Source organism: Ciona robusta, chromosome 3, assembly GCF_009617815.1.
Source record: "Ciona robusta chromosome 3, ASM961781v2".
Classification (NCBI taxonomy): Eukaryota; Metazoa; Chordata; class Ascidiacea; order Phlebobranchia; family Cionidae; genus Ciona; species Ciona robusta.
The window spans coordinates 7,685,785-7,699,344 of NC_143237.1; the positions used below are offsets into that span (position 1 = coordinate 7,685,785).

The 13,560-nt window shown below is 35.4% G+C and overlaps 1 protein-coding gene across 5 annotated transcripts in view; it reads left to right on the forward strand.

Moving 5' to 3' along the window:
• Positions 1 to 13,560, forward strand: part of LOC149738784 (chromatin remodeling protein domino-like) — a 28,898-nt gene that overhangs the window by 13,835 nt on the left and 1,503 nt on the right. For 4 of the 5 annotated variants that reach the window (XM_089874041.1, XM_089874042.1, XM_089874044.1 and 1 more), the window contains exons 34-60: positions 97 to 299; positions 585 to 754; positions 1,130 to 1,284; positions 1,816 to 1,972; positions 2,135 to 2,251; positions 2,580 to 2,681; positions 2,855 to 2,912; positions 2,978 to 3,126; positions 3,606 to 3,731; positions 5,770 to 5,805; positions 5,875 to 6,022; positions 6,256 to 6,441; positions 6,713 to 6,810; positions 7,053 to 7,269; positions 7,549 to 7,648; positions 7,948 to 8,095; positions 8,402 to 8,582; positions 8,894 to 9,048; positions 9,412 to 9,604; positions 9,949 to 10,034; positions 10,438 to 10,536; positions 10,808 to 10,879; positions 11,132 to 11,264; positions 11,563 to 11,633; positions 12,029 to 12,109; positions 12,429 to 12,572; positions 12,990 to 13,091. In XM_089874041.1, the coding sequence (XP_089730167.1) occupies positions 97 to 299; positions 585 to 754; positions 1,130 to 1,284; positions 1,816 to 1,972; positions 2,135 to 2,251; positions 2,580 to 2,681; positions 2,855 to 2,912; positions 2,978 to 3,126; positions 3,606 to 3,731; positions 5,770 to 5,805; positions 5,875 to 6,022; positions 6,256 to 6,441; positions 6,713 to 6,810; positions 7,053 to 7,269; positions 7,549 to 7,648; positions 7,948 to 8,095; positions 8,402 to 8,582; positions 8,894 to 9,048; positions 9,412 to 9,604; positions 9,949 to 10,034; positions 10,438 to 10,536; positions 10,808 to 10,879; positions 11,132 to 11,264; positions 11,563 to 11,633; positions 12,029 to 12,109; positions 12,429 to 12,572; positions 12,990 to 13,091 (3,487 nt within the window). The remainder of the gene's footprint in view (positions 1 to 96; positions 300 to 584; positions 755 to 1,129; positions 1,285 to 1,815; positions 1,973 to 2,134; positions 2,252 to 2,579; positions 2,682 to 2,854; positions 2,913 to 2,977; positions 3,127 to 3,605; positions 3,732 to 5,769; positions 5,806 to 5,874; positions 6,023 to 6,255; positions 6,442 to 6,712; positions 6,811 to 7,052; positions 7,270 to 7,548; positions 7,649 to 7,947; positions 8,096 to 8,401; positions 8,583 to 8,893; positions 9,049 to 9,411; positions 9,605 to 9,948; positions 10,035 to 10,437; positions 10,537 to 10,807; positions 10,880 to 11,131; positions 11,265 to 11,562; positions 11,634 to 12,028; positions 12,110 to 12,428; positions 12,573 to 12,989; positions 13,092 to 13,560) is intronic. The other variant, XM_089874046.1, reaches the window with a different exon arrangement.

Genomic DNA, 13,560 nt, shown 5'->3' on the forward strand with positions numbered 1-13,560 from the left:
ATTTTGATCCCAAAACACCTAACATGAATGTTTAACCCTACACAACCCTGTACAAGTTTTCCCCCAAGCAACTTACACTTTCTCATTCTGCCCCAGATTCACATTCGTTGTCCCAAAAGTAACTTCCCCTTCCACAAAGTTCGTGGCCGCCCACCAAACTCCATGGAAATATTATTCCATCACCACTTCCATGAGCACCCTACGTCAATGGTTGTCACGGAAACTCGTCCCCTACCACAGGATATTGCGCAACACCAGGGTTCAGTTCCCTGAGGTTCGACTCATCGAATATGACTGTGGTGAGTCAGCAAAAATTTTAACTACTTTAGTGATATTATGATATATCTTAGTACTAAATTTTCATAAGACCAAAAGTTGAAAAAAAATGAATTTTTAACAATATGTCACTAAAATTGTTTATTTGTCGGTTATTTATCTTAAAAACATTAAAATATAATAAATAAAAACAAAACTTATGAATTTACCCAATCTTCTAAGCCAAATAATTGTATATTTAATACAAACTTGGAAATTAGATTATTGATATGCCTATGTACAAAATATAAACAAACCTTTCGTTTCAGGTAAGCTTCAAGTATTGAACGTCCTCCTGCGAAGGTTTTGGGTTGAAAAGCATCGGATCCTCATTTTTACTCAAATGACGAGGGTCCTTGACATACTAGAGGCTTTCCTCAGTTACCATGGTTACCGATACTTAAGATTGGATGGATCAACTCCCATTGAACAGAGAATGGTAAGAGGGATTGATATGTTAGGATAAATAATAGTTTAACTTCGCATCAGTGTTTCATAACCTATTTAAAGTACAGAATCTTATCTTTGGTTACTTGGTACAAAAATTAAAGTATTTTTGTGCTTTTGGAGAGTATCACTGTTTGTAAATGCACCAAAACACTTGAAAGACTACTTTGTGGATTTGGTTGGGAAACACTGTTTTAAGCGCTGTTAAACCTAATCTTTTTGTGGCTTATGATGACAATAATCTGCTCCAGTCAACCTGAAAATGCTGACGACACAATAGCAAATCTGAAGCCACCAACCAACTAACCACAACCCCCTTAAAATTACACCCACTAACTTCATTAAAAGATGATCATTATAACCACAGGCCAGGATGGAGAGGTTCAACAATGATCCTCGCATCTTCTGCTTCATCCTCTCCACCAGGAGCGGAGGTATCGGAGTCAACCTCACTGGAGCCGACACCGTCGTGTTTTACGACAGTGATTGGAACCCCACCATGGATGCACAGGCACAAGACAGGTATGATGCAAAATATCTATATACCAGATATATCAGAGGTTCTTAAACTTTTATCAACCATTTTTAAAATTCTACATTAAAACTCTACCTCTTTTTTAGAAATAAGTTAGAATAGTTTTGTAAAATAGAATAGTTTTGTCGAAAAATTAAAGAATATATTTACAAAACCTTGATAAAATCTTTATGGTTCTTTTGTAAGAATAAGTGTAAAATAAATAATTTTGTAGTAAATTTTAAAAAAATATTTTTAATCTCTTAGTTTAAGAACCTCTTTCGTATTATTTCCACTCCAGTAATGATGATAAAGGGCCGAGTTTAATGTTCCGCTCGTTTCGTGGTTTGCAACTTCATTCTCTTATAATAAACAGTCATAATAAATTTTAAAATAAAATAATTTTTTTTTTCAAACGTTTCAAAACATGAAGCGAAAAGTTCGATGACGATAATACCCGAGCGATAAACACTGAACTGGTTTCACTCACTTTCAGTTTCTTTGTTTATTCTTGCTTGACTAAAACCTCCAATACACAGGTGTCATCGTATTGGTCAAACACGTGATGTGCATATCTACCGACTGATAAGTGAGAGAACCGTGGAAGAGAATATACTGAAGAAGGCAAACCAGAAGAGGTTGCTTGGAGAGATGGCAATTGAAGGGGGAAGCTTTACCACTGCTTTCTTCAAAGAGGTAAGCTCTTTTTTATGTAAAGAGTTGTAAATCGGATGGTCTAAATCATGTCTTAATGTAAAATAAAGTTTTCCAACCTTTTTGCACCTGGTGTATCGGTATAGGCATTCATAACTACTGTTCTTAATCATCATTTTTTAATCAGTACCACTTTATTTACAGCAAGCATTGAAAGATTTATTCAATGCTCCATCTGGTTTGGAAGACCTGAATGAACAACCAACCACACCAAGGCCGCTTACTGCTCGGCAAAAAGCAATTGAAGCATCCAAAACAGAGGTAGGTTGCTTCAATAAACAACAACCATGAATCAATAGATCGGTGGTTCTTAACCTGGGATGTATCCTATACGTTTCTAACATTTTTTGTATGGGGAACTGTTTTATTCAAGAGTATTAGAAAAACGGTTAAGAACCACTGGTTTATATGTTTACATACAAATAAGTATTGCCTGCTTTGCACTCTCATAAGCAGCTGTGATGAAAGAATTATTGTCTTAATATTAACTGCATGTTGATTTCGACACTTGAATCCTGAGTTGCTACATATTATCTTAACTCTCTTTTCTATTCTTTATAAATTATTTCATGAGAATATTTTTCTCCAGGGTGGTGAAAGTGAAAAAGAGAAGAATAATCTTGAAGTTGCTCTTTTGGAGACGGAGGACAAAGAAGACGCAGCAGCAGCGAAGATGCTTAAAGAGGAGCAGGTATGTGATTTAGTGTTAATCACCATGATGTTGAAATTGCCAATGATGATAATTCGACAAGCATATATCAGAATGCTAGTATGTAGAAACAAACAAGGATAACTGAGGCTATGAAATAACATTAACTTTATATTTTTTATTGGTATATTTGTTAAAACTACTTCTGATCCTAGGATGCTGTTCTGGAGGAATTCACAGAAGAGAAGGTGGAAGAAGAAGATGATGGAATAAGTAAGTGTCCTCCATTCTTCCTTATCATGTATCTACCTGGTCTTCATTTTCTTCTTCATCATCAGGTGAAAGATTTAAGATCCCCAAAGGATCTCGTGTTGAAGAAGAGCTGAAGACGATCTATGATGAGTTGAATCCCATTGAGCGATATGCTCTTCGATTCCTGGAGCTCTCAGCGGAGGAACTTAATGATCTTGAACTCCAAGAAGCAGAGGTATGGTTTTTGTTGACGGAAATTTTTTTTACATTGGGAAGTGCAACATTTGATAACAAAAAAAACAAAATTGTTAGTTGTGAGTTGATTGTTAAACAACACTTCCGGGAATTCAGGTTGATTGTTAAACAACACTTCCGGGGATTCAGATTGCTATAAAAGCTTTGTTAAAATTACAATATGCCTCACCAATAGTTTATATACTGTAATCTACTCTGTTTAATTCCAAGTTATCTGTTAATGGATGTTATTACACTAAAACAGATCAGTGTGTCATGCTGTAGTTTGTTTATTATATTTGGCTATTTTGGCTCGGGTTGCACTTCCCAACTTACATAATAACATGATGATCAACATTGACAAGCATATATCTAAATTTCAACTTGTTGACAATTTGTATCTGATATTTATGAAATCCCCCATAAAATGTAATTATTCCTATTATAAATATGTGTCTGATGGATGTTGTTTTCTTCCAGAGCCAAGTGGAGCAGTCAAAGAAAGATTGGGAGCTGAGTCACTTGATGGCTCTGAAGGAAGAGGAGGAAATGAGGATGGATGAGGAAGATGAGATCTTCTACACACGGGAGGACTCTGAGGCTCAGGTGAGAAAGAAGGGAAAGAGGAGGAAAAAGGAGCGCGATATTTGCTTCCTAGATATGTCAACATCCGAGGAGGAAGGAGAGGAGTGGCCTCAATACGAGGAGGAAGATGCGGTTAATGGATGGAATGAAGGAGAGAAGGTTCCAAAACCAAAACGTGTGGTTAAAAAACCAAAACCGAAAAGAGAACGAAAGGTTACAAAAGGTCGCGGCAGGGGTCGTGGTAAAATGCAAGCAGGTGTCAATAGAATGGAGTCTGCTGCAAAAAGAGCAAGGTTTCAGAATGTTGCTTCAGATATTTCTGATACCGAGTTTAATAATGAGGTTGTTAATCGTGAGGGGGATCCTTTGTGGACAGAGTATGGGCAAGAAACCGCTGGTTATCTTCTGGATGATAATAGTGATGATCTTGGTGATTTCGAAAGATGGGGATTTAGTAGCGAAAGCGAACCTCCAGCTCAATCTGATGAAGAGGACCAGGAAGAATTTGACCAAATCCAGGAGAACTCTAATCGTAATCCTCCGGACACATACCGGGAGTCTCCACTCTGGAAAGTTGCGGAACAAAGTGAGAAATTGATGCAGAGTCCGGATTATGGTCCATGTGAGATCTTATCCTTCAGTAAGTCCGGAAGACCCCGAAAACGCAATATCCGGCTTTGCCAGGATGAGTATGAAGTCTTTTCTCCTTCATCGGATCACTCGGATTCAATTCGGAAACCTTTATTAAACAATGTGGTGATTGAACCACCCGTAATAAAACAAATTAAAAAACCAACCATCATCGGAAATCAATTTAAACCCAGGCCACAAAATATTGTCAGTGTGTCACGCCCAGTACAACCAGCAACCAACTTCCGCAATCAAACTTTCAACATGTTTGCCGTGACCCAACCACAACGCACCTTTACAAACAACACTGCATCAAGCAATCGTGGGACTGTTATCCTGCCTTTTTCTTTTGTTCAATCAAGTTCTCCAGCCCGTGCCATGACTCCTGTTCATGCACGGATCGCTTCATTACACGGCGCCAAACCGGTCACTGTCCAACCACACATCAATCAATCTGTAAACATCAAGATATCACAGCCATCTTCCAATTCACCAACTGTGTTCCTACAACAAGGTCGGTCACTGCCACAGCACATTAAGATAGTGAGCTCTGCCTCCCCTGTATTCAGCCCAACAGTGCTTACTGTTAACTCCAATCGGCCATTACAACCGAACCAGCGAGGTCGTGGTAAAGGCCGGGGTAGGGGGGCACGAAAATCCCGAGAATCAGTATTCGACCTTGACTTAACTACGGTTGAACCCACTAAAGAAAAACCAAATCTAAATCTCTTCGAATCTTTACAAGATGAATTAAACTGTGACCTTAATGTCGTTGGTGACAACGATGACGAGGAAATGATCACTTTGGACTTGGAGCCAGTTGAGGACCCAGCTGATCAGTTCCTTGCTCCTGAAAACGAAGAGGAGAGAAACGTTTTTGAATCCTTTGAATCTTTGTTACAATCGTAACCCAAGGCTGGGTTAAAAGTTCAAGCAATGTGCGGAACTTTAATATTTTGTTTCCAACTTCTTTATCTCTATAGGATAATTATAGGGTTTCAGAATTCCTTTCCTATGTGTGTTCGTTTCTTCATTGTCTGCCTTTGCAGGACAAGATAGTTATAAATATATATTATAATATAGATTTAGAAAAAAAAGCGTATTTTTCACCGTTGCTGACCATTTCCAGTTCGAATGTTCGCCACAGTTTACTTACGTTAGTGATGATTGTGTTGCTTGTTTATCAATTCATTAAATTTTTTCAAGATCTCAAAACTCTTCTGCTCGGACCAGTATGCATTTGGGTGGCAAGGGCACTAGTCAGGGATGAATGCATTTGGGGCAGCTTTTCAATTAATTAAAATAACTGTCTAATAAACCTAAATCTCGCTCTCTCCAAATTCAATCTAGTTGCAAAGCCACTCCAAATGCATTCTGGTAAGTGCAGTCGAGGTTAGTGCATGTTAGTAAGCATTGTTTATTATTACAGACTTACATCGACCAATTAACTGGAGAGATTATGCCGGTAAGTACAACCAACCACCCCCCCCCCCTCAATCCACTATACAACATAACTAACAAACCAACCTTCCAGCTATGGTTACCACCCACCCCTCCACATGATGACACGGACATCTACCAAGATGAAACGATGTGTCTGCTTTATCTTCCTGTACCAATGATGGAGGAACAACTTCCTCCAGTGATGAAACGTGATCGGAAACGAATTAAGATGGAAACTGGTAAGGGCTTCTATGATCAAATACAACAATTTAAACGCTTAACACAAAATTTGCTGAAAAAAGTAATTTTCAATTTTCCACCAATATGTAACGTGCGGTTTCAAAATTGGCTTTGTTTTTACAGCACCAAGTATTGAAATTTAAAGTATTATTAGACTAACTACCGAACTCAATAGTAGACTTTTGTATATTTGTTTGGTTACCAATCATCCAAAATCCTATGCTTATGCTAGGCATGCAAAGCCCACGGAAGAAATTATCACGAATCGACATCAACATTCCAAAGTCTTTGTTCAATCGTCCGCATGTTAATTTGAAGAAAAAAGAACCGAAAATGAAAATTAAACTTGCTCATAAAACAAAAGCAAGCATGCTATCTGCTACTCCATCTAAAGGAAACATACCAGGTTTAAGCACAGGTAAACACTAGTTTGATTAAGTAATACTGTATTTTGTTATGTTATGTAATTCACAAATATCGATATGAAAATGTGATTTTATTTAATAAGGATAATAATGATGTCATTTCGGCAGAATATTTATATCTTATATTATACAAATAACTGGACTTTTTTGTCTGTTACGTATTTTGTATGGCCAGATCAGTCTATTTCTTTATACCATAATTGTCCTGCTATATACAGCACCAGATCAGGGTTAGATTCACATAATTTATAATGTGATTTTTAGCATTGTCAGTGTCACCAAAAGAGAATGGTGAGCTTGGTAAAGGTGGAGTGGAAATGGGTTTGGATTGGATTATAAATGAAGACTGGGCATTGCTACAGGTAAAGTGTTCATATACATATAGCCAATTATTTAGGAATATGCTAAACATTTCGGTAATTTGATTGTACTTTATATGTTTATACATTTTTTATTTGGGGCCAAGTATCTCAAATATATGTTCCGTTCTTGGCTAATTTATGTGTGTATACTAAATTCGATTTTATTCAAAAAGCTGCTCCTAAAAACTACTGTAATTCAGATGCTTATAATACTAAAGGTTGTATTTCATCCTTCCATACAGGCAGTACAACAAGTATTAGACATGTCACCATCTCTTGCTGTAATGATGCCTGCACATACTGCTAACTGGCATCTTGTTGCTGAGATGGTTAATGCGGTTGGTTGTGTGTATCGCTCCCCTAAACAATGCAAATATCGGTACGAGAATGTGATTTCTATGAGAGAGGACGGTAAAGGGCTCACTTCTGATGCTGCTACACCAAAGAAAAAAATGAAAGGTGAAAGTTAGTTTTAATGTATAATGGGCAAGCCTGTGGTGTGTTTATAGCATGGCAGTTTGACCAGAACTGATATACTAAGTATGTCATAAATAAGTATTGGGTTATATTCAACATGTACCTGTAGAAATGCTCATTTGTAAAATATTAACCCAGTTTATAATTGAAATGTTGGAATATAACCTTACATAGTGTATTTCATTTTGTAGAGCTTTCGTATTTGGCTTTTACAAAGTTACTCCTTACCGTTTTAAATAATGTTGTATGTTTGTATTATAGTGGTGAAGCCATTGAAGACCAAACCAATGAAGATGCAAAAGACGAATTATCTTTACATCGCTGACACTAATCTACAATTCTCCACTCTCTATTCTAACAGGTTTTTATCTCTTCAATAATACTAGTTGTAAAAAATACTCCAATTTTGCATGGTAACCTCACCGCTTAAATTGCTTAGCCAAACTTTATGTTTTTATTTTACTTAAAATAATGTAACAGTGGTAAAAATTAATGGTGCAGACTGTTAAACTTAGGGACACTTTAACAGTTCAATGCTTTTTACTTAGAATCAAACATTTCTTTTGCGATTTTTGCCCGAACACTTTTTGTTATTTTTGCTCGGCATGGGATAAAATCACCCAATTGCTATGTCACTATAAATAACAATATATTGTCCAGGTTTGATGCTTGCAAAGTAATTTGCAACAAGCGTAACCCACAACAGAAGAGCACGGCAGGTACAGGACAGTTTCAAAGGAATCCAAAACACACAACCATCTTACAGGACTGTGGGATCGCTTACGACAAACCACTATTGCCTATGCAGGTACTTGGAAAGTAATGTCTGCTATTTACAGTTAGTTTGCTTTATGTGTGAAACAAAAATGAATTTTAATCAACACTTATTATGGCTGTGTTTGTATAGAGAATGACAGTATGTGCTTCACAATCCAGATTTTTGTTTAATTGCTTGGTTAAGAAACTGTTGTAAATACAAACTACCAAAATTGGTACAAGCTATGGTCTTTTCAGTATGCATTTTCTGCAATGTATAAAAAACTCCTAAAAATTTTTTAATTACTTGTGGGGGAAAAGTAATACTGATCCATAATTTACACCCCTTTCACCCAAGGTGGCAGCAGCGCGTGCCAAGCGAATCGCGTCACAAAAGAAACCGACCTCTGAGTTACTCGCCACCACTGCCAGCCAACCACAATCTGTACAAAGTGTTCAACCAACCGTGTCAATCACACCACAAGTTGGTCATACTGTCATTGTAACCAACGGTAACCAACTTGTTGCTAAGCAACCCAGTAAGTACAACTGTAGTTAAATAACCCGTGTATAATTAATTTATAAAAGAATGGTGATAAAACACTAGTTCATAAGGTTAAGAATTTACAAGATATTACCATTAAATCGCAGTTAAATATACACCACTTGAGCAAAAGCAGTATTTTTAGAATTATTTTTGTTAATTTGCAATTTTCTTTTTTCAAAAAACTTGTTTTTAATGAAGAATATGTTAAAATCTTTGCATCAAAAGTTAGGGGCAGCTAGCATCACCACTTGCCTGCTTAAATTAAGCCAAGTTTTATGTATTGACGTAAAAATCCTCACACAGTGGTCCCTGGTTTGAGTCAATTGACAGCCATCCCATTATCAGGTGGTGGAAGCAACATAGTGGTCAACAACTCTGCTTTTACACGTCGTGTCAACCAATCACAAGCTGCTGCTATAAGTCTACAGTCCCAGGGAACAAAGATGGCTACTGGCAAGGTGAATTACTCTAAATTCAGTTGGTATTTTTAAAATATTGCTGTTAAGAACATCATTTGGCTGTTTATTTTGTTATTTGTCATTGACTTTGATTACAAGATTTTTGTTAGTTTTTTTTAATTTTTTTAGTAAATTTTTTTGGTAGTTTTTGTGCAAAAAGACAGCAACCATTAAATTCTTCCAATTAACTTTTTATACAAACTGGCATATTTGAACCTAATTAACTAAAAACTTACCTTAGTTTTCAAAAGAAAACTCAACTTTTAAAACCATAATATATTTCAAACTTTAGTCTCTTGTATATTATAATTAACAAACAAGTTTCTTAGTTATATTACCCCTCAACTTTACCCCTACCCCCAGACCTCCGTGCCCTCCCTCACCCTGCGTACACTGACTGGTGCGCAACAACTACAAATCCAACCACAAGGATCCAATGCACAGATGTCGCTCAACTTCACAGGTGGTGGTCAATCACCCATGGTAACCATAACGACAGCAGTGGCTGGTACAAGCACACCTTCTATAAGACCTTCCGTTACTTACCCCAGCAGAGGTAGGCGTATATTTAAAAACAAAGGCGGTTTTTAAACAAAAACTAAAAAATAGCTTTAAAAAATGTCACTTCAAAAACATAAATCTTAAATTGGTTTTATAGAAGCAGAATATGTAATGTGTTGTGTTGATAACACAATGCGCAATGGCTTTTTTATAAAGGTTAAGAACAACTTGCTTATGTTAAAATAACTTACCAGCAGAATGATGATTCTATCACGATGGTCTTCATAATAATTATGTTGATACCGTATTAGCTCTATCTGACTGCTTGTAACTCAAATATTTAATTATAATCTTAAAAACTGTTAAGAAATATTCACATTCGATTCCTTTATATTACAGCGGGCACACAGGTTCAAAAGTTGACAACCATGCAGCAGATACGACAAGCCAACAAACAGCAAACTGTTACTCCAACAAAACACCATGTATGTATCTAATATTGAACACCAACATTTAAACCTAGATTAAGTAATGGGAGATATTGGCAGTGTGCCAAGCCAAGCCGGAGTGTCTCCTCTTTTTTGATCCTTGTCACTAGGTTAACCACTGGGCGAACTCCAGCTTTTACAGCTTCAGCCCATCCCTAGGTACTATATTGATAGGCTAATGAAGGATTTGAAGATCTTATTAATTCCTATGGCCCCACACATTCTACTATTTTACGCAATACATACTAAAAACTGTGCTTACATGGTTGTGCATAGACAATTTATGTATTCTATATTTAATATAGAATTAGTATATATATATATATAGTTTTGGGCAAATTACAGCAACCTTTATGATAAACCTTTGCCTACAAAAGTAATAAAGTTATGTGCACACCAGGTGAAGCAGCTTCGGGTAACTCAACAACAACCTCAACAACAACAGCATGGTGGAGTGTCAGCTTCTGTAACCAAGCCGTTATTAGGAAAAACTGTGCAGGTCTGTTGTGTTTTTTTTAATAGAATATTCTACCAGCAGAATGATGATTCTATCACGATGGTCTTTATAATAATTATGTTGATACCGTATTAGCTCTATCTGACTGCTTGTAACTTAATTCTTTAATTAAAAACTCAAACTGTTGAGAATTATTACGTCCCCTGCTATTACCGCGGGCACACAAGTTCAAAAGTTGAATAAAAAATAAAATTTATCAGATAAATTCAATTTACAATGCAACAGTTCAGTAAAAATTTGTTTTTTTCTGTAGCTGACAAAACAAGTCACACCACAAGAGTTAATGCTCATGAAACGACGCACACAGTTGAAAGTACAGCCACAGGTAAACATTTTAAACCATAATTTGATTTATTACTTGTTTTAATGCTGAATTCTATGAAGAGAATTTTAAAGGATTTACACGTAATTACAATTTAAATGCAGATAAATTTAAAGGATTCAAACAAAATAATATTTTATTCTCCTTTTATCTAAAACTTGTTCTGTCACAACAGCACTAATGTTGTTGCAATTGCACAATGCCACAGTGATTTTCATGGACTGTATTCTCATATTGATGTAACTTTACCCTCAGATCCAGATCGCACCCATCAATGCACAGATACAAGCACAGCAAGTACAATCGTTAGCTGCACAACAAGCCACACAATCCATCATCACGACCAAACCACTTCCTATCACTGTTCCTGTCACCAACCTTGTATCGGGTGAGTTTTCATTCTTTACTACAAAAAATCCTTGTTTTTAAAACTGTTAAAAAACAAAAATGTCGAAATTGGTGTATTTTATGATTACAAAAACTGAAATATAAAATATTGCCATCATTTTTTTTCAATTTACCAAACGTATATAAAAAAAATGATGAATGTTCTAAAATAATGAGATTTGGGAAGATTTTTTGGATAAATTTTATACCGAATTTGTGTACTACAAGATAAGCATACTAAAAACCTGAAAAACTAAGCAATTATAGTAATATAAATTGTTACCCAACCTTTTTCATAGGTGTCAACTTGAGCAGTTTAAACACCACAAGTTCATCTCAACAGAAACCCATGATAGTAACTGGTGGACAGGTTAGTTCATTCATCATGTTTGAAATATTTTCACCAATTTCACCAAATGATGATTTTACACGATGGTCTTCTGATATATCATGAAGATTGCGTATTAGCTCTATCTGATAAAGCAGTGCTTCCCAAGCTCTTGTCCAACTTATTCAAAATATTTTCTTTTTAAAAAACATCACTGACTTAGTAAAAAAGAAACTCCTAAAAAAAATTAACAAAAAAGTAATTAAATATTTTTTTTTGTGAACTATATTTAGTAAATGCTTACTTGCATAAATTTTGTTTTATTTTTTTATCGAACATTGGTTGGGAAGTACTGTGGTGAACAAATAAATAAAAACAACTTATAATCATTAATCGATATACATATTTTTATCAAATAATCTCCATTTCCAATACAGACCACACTGAACCAACAACATCTTATATTCCAACAACATCTGCTCAAACAACGACAAATTCCTCAACAACAAGCACGACAGGTGTGTCTCAACATTTGGTTTAAAATAAGTTTTTGGTATGAACAAGTTTGCAAGTGGTAAAAACAATATTAAAGTTTTAGTGTCTAAGGTGTCCAAACATGGCATCTGTTCCATATATAGTTTCAAACATTATCACCCAAAATTTGTAGTAATTATTTGTTCAATCAAGCTTTTAATCTCTAGTTTAAATATTTTCCTTGCTGTAGAACTTTTAAAAGTAAATCTGTAGATGGCCCACACAATAACTAAATAAAAAAATGCTGGTGTTAAAAAAATAAGATTTATTTAATGATTCACTTATCTTATTATATATTCTCAGGTGATTGCATCGAAGCAACCGAAAGCAGTATATGCACAACAGTTAGTTAGTGGCACACAAGGAGGTACAACAGTAAAGATGCAAGCTCAAGTCCTCAACCAACTAATGCAGCAACAACAGAAGCAAAGAAGAAGTTCTAACAAAGTAAGTTTGCTACTTCACTGTTTTTAATACTATTTTTAAATATAAATGGTTGTTTGGCATTTGTGTACTGCCCAAGGGACTGAAATTAACTTTAATTAATATAGTCACCTTTACCACCTTGGATCGGTATAAGAAACTTGGTGGAATTACAATCTGTTTTTTTACTAAAAAAGCCAATATAAATTATTTACATTATACCTGGTAGCGGAAGTAACCGAATATAATTCATACACTTGCCATGCTATATAGGGAGTACGGTACATGAGATGTACTGCAATTTAGACCAAAGTTGCCCAATATCCCACTTCATATTATGGGAACTACCAGATGCTTAAAAAGACATTTATATTACAGTGGTTAAAAACCAATGATATTAGTAATTTTAAGCTAAACTCAAAGCTATTGTAATATTTCCAGCAACAACAACAGCCTGTCACCCTAACTGTCACTAAACTTCTACAAAGTCAAAGTCCCGTTGGTACAACGCTTCGCCACACGCTGGTGCCTCAGAGCTCACAGGTAGCCATGTTGCTTAAAATTTTAATTTTAAACTGAACAAATGAATTCAGTTATTCCTATTATAGACTATAGTTAAAAACATGTTTCTTAAATCTAAACAGATTTTATGCAAAAAAGTTCGATATGAAAAAAATTAAATTTTTGGAATTTTTAACACAGTCAGTTTAAACAGACAGTCCAAAGTACAGTATTGATATAACTTTAAATTTCCCACCGCATCATTTCTATCGTCACCACCAACCATTGAAACTGTGGTATAATAGTAATATTAATAATAATAATTTCCTTGACTGTTCAAATTTCCTGTTCATATCCTGTAGTGATATGCATAGAGGTTTAACTGTGTGGCATACATTTTATATCTATAATGTATTCTACTAAAGTATCCAATGTATTAAGAAGCACTGCTGATTTAATCTATCACATTCAAAGTTCACATACTTAATGGTTTAGGTACTGAGCCAAGTTA